The sequence below is a fragment of the Chiloscyllium plagiosum genome, unplaced genomic scaffold, assembly GCF_037043375.1.
Source record: "Chiloscyllium plagiosum isolate Xiang-an unplaced genomic scaffold, Cpla_swu_hap1 HiC_scaffold_17, whole genome shotgun sequence".
Lineage (NCBI taxonomy): Eukaryota > Metazoa > Chordata > Chondrichthyes > Orectolobiformes > Hemiscylliidae > Chiloscyllium > Chiloscyllium plagiosum.
In genome coordinates, this window is record NW_028270155.1 from 69080265 (window position 1) to 69091036 (window position 10772).

A 10772-nucleotide genomic window follows, 5' to 3' on the forward strand; every position below is an offset into this window, starting at 1 on the left:
GATGGTTTGAAGCATCTTGAGTATTGTTGGAGCTGCTTGAGCCAAGTGGGGACTACTCCAACACACTCCTGATTTACGCCTTTTAGGTGATGTAGGGAGTTACTAAATAATTTACTGGCCATAGTATTCCTAGCCTCGGACCTGCTCTTGTAGCCACTATATTTATGTGGTGAGTCCTGTTGAGTTTCTGCAATGAATGCATTAAGGCACAAAGTTATTCAGTGTCTCAGAACTTTGTAACCTCTCACCATTTAGAAAATAAACGTTTTTTTCATTCCTTAGGACGAAATTTTGCATTTTCCACGTTATATTCAATTCCCAAATTGTTTCACAATCATTCAAACACTTGTTAGCAGAAGGATATTTTGCCCAATGCAACATTGACTCTAAACCAGCTTACCTTTAGACCTGGTTATTTCAGAGAGAGGGCCAATTACTGTAAATGGGGGTTAGTCTGGCTGACCTGAAATTAAGCTACTGATTTAAGACCTTTAATTGCAGTATTTATACTTTTGTTAAAGCTTTGCCAAAACACAGTAAAACTTCTACTGGATTGATTCCAGTGAGTTTAGTTGCATGGCAAGGTTTGAAGTTAGGATGCAGGTTAAGCTAAAACATTAAACATGATACTTAATTTTAAAAGTCACTTCCTACAGCTCAGTTCTGCCAACTATAAATCCATGATTCTCTGTACAGAAATCTAATTGTTTCTTGCTTCAATCAGGTCCTTTAAAGGACTACTTTTTTTTATTTGAAATAAGCGTAAGAAAGTGCATAAATTATAAACTATAAGGTGCATGGTGCATACTAAGTTGCTTTTATATAATACCGCAATTAATTCCACAGCAGTGTCCATTTCTAACAGCAATGAATTATGTCAAGACAAAACACTTTCCAGAATTGTAAGGAGAACCCTTATTAAAGATCAGCTCATTAACGTGTTTATGTTTCAACTATAGGAAGCTACTTTTTTAATGGAATGATTGCAGAAGATTGCGTTATTGGCGAAGGTTTTCATGGGTGAAATCGATAAATGCACTTAACTGTTTTACTCATCTCCAAACTAAATCATGTGCTAAAATAGTATTTTCCCTTCACCTGGTCTGAATTATCTGTCAGGCTCAAGAGCAATATTGGCTCTAACTCCCAAGAGCAATTACTGCAGATCTTGAATGATTCCAACCTGGAAGACAAAAGCAAACATGACAATAGAAATGAGTTCTCGATTGACAATGACTTTTTTCCTCATTTTATTCCCGGGTATTTTCCCATGTGTTGCTATTACTGTTAGCGCTGTTTCGAATTATTTTCCTCCTTTTGCCCTAAATATATCAATCAGGGTACTCAACCTAATTTCTGCAGGTAGTTAAGTTTAAGATTGCTCCAACTAACGATTTCCAAAGCTTATTCGTTTTTTGCTTCCCCTCGTATTGGTCTTGGATTTTTTTTCTTAAATATTCTATTCTGAACAAGAATTGTCTCCTGGTTTATAGTGTTTCCACCATGCACCTTTTCACTGCAATGACAAACATATTTTACGGTTCCAGAATGTGAATTAACTTAGGTACAGGATATTATGTATCAATCCGTTCTGAGCATTGCAGCTGTGCCTGTCACAACTAGACGTCAACTTATCACGTTAAGATTATAAAGGTTAACTGAGTCAATCAATCATTTTATCAAGTACAACCTGGGATAAAATCTAACAAAACTTTTAAATGGATCCATAAGTCTGATGCTGCACTGAGTTAACATTGCTTCATGTGATGCGGGCCTGACGTACATAAAACGCACGCCTCCATTTCCCGCTTAAACTCGAACCACAGACATGAACCTCCAACGGCATTGCCTCACACTACTCATTAGGTTACACACTGGCATTTTTCGCCAAACACTGTGTCTTTCGTGTTACCTTCAAACTTCAAGAACCATTTGATGATATGGCTGTGAAGGCTGTGTTTCAGAGTATACAGCTCATAAAGATTATTTTCATTGGTATGTTCCAGAATTCGCTCTTTGTCTTTATGTTTGTCTCATGTTATCTCTCTAAATCTTCCTCAGTGTTTTGCAAACACTTTTCTTTTACAGTTGCTGCTGATGTTCCTGTTGAAGTGTCCCAGATCCCCGAACGTATCTATGCCACAACTGGCACAAACCTCACATTCTATTGCACGTTTTCTGTTTTTCAAGACAAACAGGCGATCATTTATTGGTGGAAACTTGGTGAAAATGAATTCATTCATTTTGGATCAGACAACAGGAAACGACTTTTCATCGAGAAAGGAAGAGCCTCATTACAACTCCTGAATATCAGTGTCCAAGACTCTGGAGTCTATTATTGCAGACTGACATGCCCGGGAAAAAGAGCCGCAAATGGAAGTGGATCAACACTTGTCGTCCGTGGTAAGAGATGGTCAATGGAGTAGACTGAAAATTCTCTATCTTATTACAATTAGAAAAATGTAACTGGCAACACGTTTTTCTCTTCCTTGGGCGTTCCATTAAATTAGAAAATAAATGTTTCAAAAGAAATATTTAATTATGAATCAGATGATATCCCTCTACGTCGAGGTTCCACGATCTTGATTTTCTAACATTGTTTCGATTATTTCATGCATGAAAACTCGCACAGACCAACTAATCTGCACATCTTTGCACTATTGGAGGAAACCAAAACACCCAGAGTAAACCCATACTGACACGGGCGAACGTGCAAACTCCACATAGTCAACTAACCGTGGCTAATGCTTTGGTTTCTTCCCATAGCCTAAGATTTGCAGGATATGTGGATTGACAATGCTAAATTATCCAGTAAAGTCCAGGGATATGCAGGCTAGTAGGATAGGGTGCAGGACTAGGTCTGGGTAGTGTGCTCTTTGGATGGTCGGTGCACTCTTGATGGACCGAATGGCCTCTGTTTACACGGTAGACATTATTCTAAGCGTTTCCATGTCATTCAAGTATGGATATTGAGTGGAAAATTACTTGAACATTGTTCAGTATAGGAAACATTTGACAGTATTAAACTTGTTTTTGCTGACTGTCTCAACAAGGACAGTCAAGCTAAAAGTCGTTTAAATGCATTTGAAATCTAATTTCAATCAAAACATGATGTCCAAATTTGCTGCATGTGATCAGCTTTGAATGTTGTGTGCCAGTTTGTCTGCGGTAAAAAAAAGAAAGACTTCGATGTTGCAAATTCTTTTCCACATCATTACGTATTTTAAAGTGTTAGTTAACTATAGCTGACATAATGGCAAAATGCTTTAAAAGCAGAAATCTGAACCTACCAGATAATTAGTGATAATGCTTGGTGGATACATATTGACCAAAAAATTGGGACAATTACAATTAACTTGTCTGATCAATACTAGAGGATATTTTACTTTCATTGAAGAGGTCAGAATGGGTTTTGGTGTATTCCCCTGGATGGACGGCCTGTTTCCCATTGCAGCGCTCTCTCCGTACAATTCTAAAGGATTGGCCTTGATTGTTCCTCCAAATCCATTGAGTAGAGCTTGGAGCTGACACCCGTCTTGGAATGAAGCGTGTTTCCACGTGCTATGAGAACATTGTGCGTTCCAGCTCGAAGAATCAAACATTCGGATGTTTGGTCGCATTTGTAGTTTTCAATCGATTTGGTCAGTTTTTGGTGGGCTAACGCAAGACGTTGAATCACCTCAAATCCCTTCAGAAGCAGAAACAAAACTTAATAACGAATGCAATTACTTGTTTCCTGAATTTTGTAAACTCTATTTGCCTCAGTTTTAATCTCCGATATATCTCCCACTCTGAAGTAACTCGTGAAATGTAAGAACATCTCAGTCCCAGACTGAGACTATAGAGTTCTCAATCATGTTATGCCTCCCATGTTTATTTCAGCAGCAAGATGGATTGTGGCTTTGAGGCGACAATTCCTCTGCTCACTGTAAGTAGCCACACAGATTGAATACATTCTGGAAGTTTCCTCTGGTCACATATTGATGGCGTATTAAAGTTTGCCAAAAGGAAAGCTATCTCATATTCACTACCGTGGCATCCTGAAATTCTTTGAACAATCTTTAATTTGTTTTCTCTCTCATCAGGTGATGCAGGAAAGATAAATTTGGTGATCCAGGGAAATTTGAAATAAATTTAGAGATCCAACCCCACTTGCAGGTTGCTATAATCCGAATATGCTATCTGGAAGGCCATTAGAAGCATGTTCAGTAGGAACTCCAAAGGGCCGTGGATCAATGCTTGAACCTGGTCATTTTCACACCGAAAGGAAAGAACAGATACGAGAACATTATTGCATAATACTTCCAAGAAAGCAGCGTGGGCAGGATAGACCAAAATAGCAGGTTTGCTGTAGCATTCTATAATTATATAGAAGATCATAATTGATAGACAAAGCATTCACTTCACCATTACCATTCATGCTATTTGCTGTTATTTGCTGTTATAGTCTATCCAGAATAATTGAAAAGGGACGCCATTCTAATTTGCAGACCAGACGAGATTATTAACTTCCTTGTTCGTTGTTTCACCAGCTTCTCCAACTCCAGTGAGGATTGTTTCCCGTCCCTCTGAAAGTACTGCGCACAGTTCTTTGTCTTTGGTATGTGAAATGGATTTGGTTTTCCTGGACGGTCTGACTATCACTTGGTACAAAAATAATCGAAGCATTGAGAATGGGATAAATACGACGACGAAGCAACTCAGTGGAGCAGGGCTGTATAAAGTTTCAAGCTATTTGGAAGAAGCACGGCCTATCCAAGGAAGAACTGTTTTTGTCTGTCTGATGTCTCAAGCGACCCTACAGATTCCAGCCATGGCCATTTACTTGGTCCCTATTTCTCGTCTAGGTAAGATTCTACGCTCAGCAGACGCAAAATCAAAAAGCCTCAGATATAATCTGACACAAAAGCTCAGAACGTACTTGCACAATCCAAATTATAAGAAACCTGCAAGTGCAATATTTCTCTGCGTAAAATCTCACAACCTATGATCTGTAACGAGGAGGTCATGCCTGATCAACCTAATTTAATTTTGCAAAGAGGTGAAAATATATGCAGACAACGACAATGCTTTTGATACACTCTATTCCGATTTCAGCTACGTTTTGATGCAATCCCGCACGGGAAAGTGGAAGAAAGTATAGCAGATCATTGGATCCAAGGAAATTTGGCAAATTGGGTCCATAATTAGCTGAGAAGCAAGGAGCAGATAGTTATGGCTGACAGGCGTTTTTCCAATTGAAAACCTGAGTTCAATGGGGTCCCACACGGATCGGTGTGAGGCCCCTGCAGTTTCTGTTTATGTAAATGATTTAAACTTTAATGTATGAGGGTTGATCAATAAGTTCACAGATAATACAAAAAAGACGGTGGAAGGTAAATATTAAGTAGGGTTACTTTAGATTACACAAGGCTATGGACGAACTGGTCAGATGAGATGATCAGTGAGAAGTGGAACTCAATCCAGAAAAATGCATGCTGATGTAATTGGACAGGACAGGCAAGGCAGGGAATACATTGTAAAAGGTGGGACCCTACGAAGCATTGAGGATCAGATGGTATGCTTGTTACGCACATACACTAGCCACTTAAGTTTTAGGGCAGCGAATTGATGAATTGATTAAGAAGGCATTTGGTGTATTTGCTGTTGATAGCCAAGGCGTAAATTTAAAAACAGGGAAGTTATTCTGGAACTATATAAAATTGTTCGTTCGCCACAGCTAGTGTATGATATGCAGTTCTGGATTCCACATTATAGGAGGGATGTGATTGTACAGGAGACGATGCAGAGAAGATATACCATGATATTGCTTGGACTGCAGAGTTTCAGTTATGAGACAGATTGGACAGACTGGGATGTTTTCTTAGAGCAAGTGAAATTGAGAAGGGACTTGACTGAGATTTATAAAATTAGGAGGGGTACGGATAGGGTAAAAGGAGGAAGAAACTGTTCCAATTAATGGAGCGATCACTGAATGGGGGTAGGGAGAGTGGGTGGAGCAAATAGATTTAAGCTAAGAAGCAGAAGGTTTAGACCAGATGTGAGGGGAAAAAAGCGTTTTCACCAGAAGGTGGGGGAAATTTGGAATTCACTGACTGTAAGTGTGGTAGAGATAGAAACCCTCATAAAATTTAAGAAGTATGTGGATATATACTGTACTTGCAAAGGCATATGAGACTTTTGGTTAAGTGCTGGAAATTGTGATTTTAATAGTTAAGTAGTTATTCCTTACTGGCATGAACACGTAAAGCCTTCTTTTATTTTATAGATCTCAATAATTGTATGGCAACATCACATTTCATTGTCTGCTGCTGAATGAGTCGGTGCTAGGAATTACACTGCAGTAATAACCATGGAAACTAAGCATTACCTGAGTTTGCAAAATCTGTTCAGTATAACAAGTGCTTCACCCTAGTCCTAATTTCCAGAACAGTTAGGTTCGCAATTTTTGACAGACCATATCCTCTGAACTAGTTACATCAAGACATACCTAACATAATAAAACTCCACAAAGGCATGCTTTGATAGAATTCCACATGATGACAAAGGGGAGTACAACTTGAAGGAATTAACTCGTGAAACATTGAAAAAAAGCTTAATTGTCATAGATAGCACCATTTCTGAAAGTGAGTATTAATGTTGCAGACGATGACAACATATTTCGCACTTACGTACGGATCTTTGCATGCGCAGGATTTGTACTGATGTTTTTGGCACTGCTGGCTATCATTAGAATGTGGCACATATTCACTAACCACAAAGGTAAGATATCATACTATCATTTAACGGAAACCATTCAAAAACTAACAGAAGTTGTGAAATACAATATTGCTTTAATATTGGTATGAGTGTAAAGGTATATTTTCTCAGTTTTTACTTCTTTTTACAACCAAGTGTTCAATTCACGCCTCAGGCGACTGACTGTGTGGAGTTTGCACATTCTCCCCGTGTCTGCGTGGGTTTCCTCCGGCTGCTCCGGCTTCCTCCTACAATCCAAAAATGTGCAGGCTAGGTGAATTGGCCATGCTAAATTGCCCATAGTGTTAGGTGAAGGGGTATGTGAAGGGAAGGTGAAGGGGAGTGGGTCTGGGTGGGTATGCGCTTCGGCGGGTCGGTGTGGACTTATTGGGCCGAAAGGCCTGTTTCCACACTGTAAGTTGTACAATCTAAAAAGTCGGAAGTCTGCTTTCGGGGATCTGTGTGATCAAATACACTAAGAGAAACATTTATCCAACATTTTTATCCACGTTATAGACAGAAATTGAGTCAGTAATTTTGCTCCCATTTGCTAACCAATGGAAGAGTAGATATGTCTTACTTTGCCCTGACTGTAAATTGACATTTACTATATAGTACTTGCGGAATCATTTCTTGCAATAACATGTGGAATTTTGTGTTTTAGCAAACAGACAGGGAAACGATGAAGCAAGCCATTGTGGCAACTCTGTAAGTTTATACCTATCCTACATTTTAAGTACAAGCAATTATTTCCATATGGCTATTGGAAGGTGAAACTCCACACCTGAAAATCTGGACATTTTATTCATATACAATGTGAAAGAAGGCAACAACGTTTTCAAAAAAGTAAATGAAGAGTTTAGAAAAGACGGGTGAATAGGGCTAAATAGATGCCTGATACTAAGAACATGGACAGAACATCGAGGCAATGTTCCACGATTCTCGCACAATATCAACCACATGACTCGTGAAACAGTGATGAACATTAAATATCGTGCATTCAGAACAATGTTCTAATGATGGCAAACTAAATTAGCAGTGATCATGAATTTAGGACAATCTATTTGAAAGCACACATTTTTGAGAAGGATGCTAATTAGACTAAATGACATTAAGTTTGATGCAATAACAAAACTAAACAAACTTTATGATTTCTGTATTACTTTAATACGCTTTCTGTGATATATTCTATTGCATAGTTGAGCTAATTTTATCAATTTTTTTAGACTTTTCAAGAAACAATTGATAATTCGTTGACTTATGCCACTGTCCAGCCAGTTAGTTCTATGAAAAATGGAAATCCAAGGACGAAAGAAAAAGGCACAGAATATGCAGAAATTAGGAATGTACATCAAAAGAGATAAGCACCAATCGTCTACACGGCAACAAGTTTCTAATTATGTCGATGTTTGCTGCATTGCAGATGCCTTTCAGTTTTGTATATTGTCCCTAGTTATAAACGTGACATTGTAGTTCCCCTAATGTCTTCTAGTTCAGTTGTCATTCTCACGGATATTAAGCTTAGCCCAATGCAACGGCTAAACATGTGCAGATGGCCGGAGTTTTGAGGTGATAACAACGAATAAGCAACTATCAGCACTTCCCCCTAAACCTACAAAGCCTTTGCAAATCTGTGCATATGCAGAGCAAAGAGAAATCAGCAAAAAAAAATCAGTGAAGCAATGCTTGTGTTCAATGCGGGTTGCAAGGGTCGCCACAGACATCAATTATCTTCACTTCCAATCAGGTTAGTAGTCATTCCTGGAAGGGGTTACACTTGACTGATTGAGGAGCTACTGTTTAACAACATACTTTATGTAACATTATGATTAAATAATGAACTTGATCCCTTAAAGCTACTGTTTTGCTATGCAATTCCAAGTAGATACCTTTTGAGAAAAAAGTCACATGTTATAAACATACTTTCTATGGTTTGATTTTGCTGATACTTTTACTTCTATCAACATCGAAGCATATTGTTAATTTTGGTATTTCAAAATAAAAATTAAAATGGTAGTGGTTTTAACATTTGGCTTGCTGTGTGCGTGTGTGTGTGTATAATTTATGGGCGGCACGGTGGCACAGTGGTTAGCACTGCTGCCTCGCAGCGCCAGAGACCCGGGTTCAATTCGCGCCTCAGGCGACTGACTGTGTGGAGTTTGCACGTTCTCCCCGTGTCTGTGTGGGTTTCCTCCGGGTGCTCCGGTTTCCTCCCACAATCGAAAGATGTGCAGGTCAGGTGAAGTGGCCATGCTAAATTGCCCGTAGTGTTAGGTAAGGGGTAAATGTAGGGGTATGGGTGGGTTACGCTTCGGCGGGTCGGTGTGGACTTGTTGGGGTGTGGACTTGTTGGGCCGAAGGGCCTGTTTCCACACTGTAAAGTAATCTAATCTAATCTAATCTAATTCAATGTCATTAGCAGTTTACCTGTTGCTGGCATCACAACTACTGAAAGTTAGGGCATCTTGTTGACTTTATTAAATTTAAACTGCCATGGTGAACAGAAAATCTCTCTAACAGAGATTTCTGCATCCATTCTGGAATCTTCCTTTGCGTTCAGAAGTCGCAATCCCTGCATTATTGCTGATGAGCAAACACACATGGTCCTGAGATAACAATGTGTCTTCCTTCTCTCGACCAGATCATATCTGAAATGATTTATTTAATTTCATTTCTGTAAAATGAAATGATAATGCAGTTCCAGTATTTCAAGTAAACATGACTCATGAACGTAACTTAGAAATATAGAGCATAAAAGTAGGACTTCGCCATTGGTAATTTGAGCCTTCTCCACCATCGATGTGATCATAGAAAACATCCATTTCAGCGTCCTGTTCTTGCTTCTCTCTATTCCCTTTGATTTTTATACAACTTAAGAACTATGCATTGCTCTTTCTTGAAAACATTGGAAGATTTGATCTCAGCAATTTTCTGTGGCGGACAATTCCATGGACTCACCACTCCCTGAGTGAGGAAATTTCTCTATTATCAGGCTGTGACCACTGGTTGTTGAACTGCCCAGTCATCAAGAACATCCTTCCTATGCTTAAAGTGCTTAGAATATGATTTCAAAAATAACATCTCCAAACCATTTCATCAAGGGTTAATTAGACAAAGCAATAAACAACTACAGAGAGTGGAAAAGTAGCAGGCTTTATCTGTTTTGTCAGAAGGCGGACTGGGAATGGGAACAGGCAGTTTTGCAACGTTACCTGGAGTTGTTATTTTCACAGAGGAAAATCTATTAATGTATAGGACTTTTGACAGTTCATTTGACTTCACCAATGAACTGGGTTCACGGCCCATGGCATGGAAATTTCGATCTAACTAAAGCAACATCTGTCATTTGGGAGGCCTGACAGGCAAAACGATGTGAGACTCACATGTTTGAATATATTTAAGTAGCTTAAGCTAATAATTAGTTCGAATATATTTGAAGTATTATTGACTACAAATTAGGTCCAACCTCTCCATTGTGATTAAGTTAATAAACTTGCATTTTTACCGAAGCCCATGTCTCTTGCATTCATTTGGTCAGATCTGAAAGAACCAGCGAAGTCACGTCAGCCTAACTTTGTGCCTGTGACCTGTTATGGGCCTGGCCCAAAACATTTCAAAAAAGGGGCTCAGACCCTAACAGCTAGTTGTTTGAAGTAGGTGTACACGGATATTCCAGGAGAGGTGCTACTCGTCAAACCATTTAGTTTTAAACAAGATAGAATTTACTTACAAGATTACTAAATGAAACAGAAACAAAAGAGAACAGAATACTAAACAACTTGTCGGAAAACCCAACACACTATCGCAACTTAACGATGCTGTTCCAAATACTTGAAACAAATCCATAAATACCCCTTAGTACAAAAGGTAAAATCAAACACAGGATATGACAGGAAAGACGTCATAGAGAGAGGAAGATCAGCATGGACCTGCTTCTTTGGGTCAAACAGCTTCAAAACACTGATTGATTGTGAAAACCAAATCAAACCAGAGTAGAGCTGAGCTGGGAGAACTGGTCACTCACCTTTTTTCGC

The 10772-nt window shown here is 38.9% G+C and overlaps 1 protein-coding gene across 1 annotated transcript; it reads left to right on the forward strand.

Annotated features, from left to right (window-relative positions):
• Positions 1-1872: 1872 nt before the first annotated feature.
• Positions 1873-8757, forward strand: LOC122558690 (uncharacterized). The gene is made up of 6 exons (XM_043707482.2): positions 1873-1995; positions 2089-2403; positions 4533-4847; positions 6646-6762; positions 7403-7446; positions 7965-8757. Exons 1-6 carry the CDS (start codon positions 1941-1943, stop codon positions 8100-8102), a joined length of 984 nt encoding a protein of 327 aa, XP_043563417.1. The 5' UTR covers positions 1873-1940; the 3' UTR covers positions 8103-8757.
• The last annotated feature ends 2015 nt before the right edge of the window (positions 8758-10772 follow it).

Excerpts from the sequence above, each read along its gene's own strand:
- LOC122558690 (XM_043707482.2), top strand. The coding sequence starts at position 1,941 with ATGGCTGTGAAGGCTGTGTTTCAGAGTATACAGCTCATAAAGATTATT. Across the intron at positions 1,996-2,088 it reads CATAAAGATTATTTTCATTG|TTGCTGCTGATGTTCCTGTT; the intron begins GTATGTTCCAGA and ends TTTCTTTTACAG. Across the intron at positions 6,763-7,402 it reads CATATTCACTAACCACAAAG|CAAACAGACAGGGAAACGAT; the intron begins GTAAGATATCAT and ends TTTGTGTTTTAG.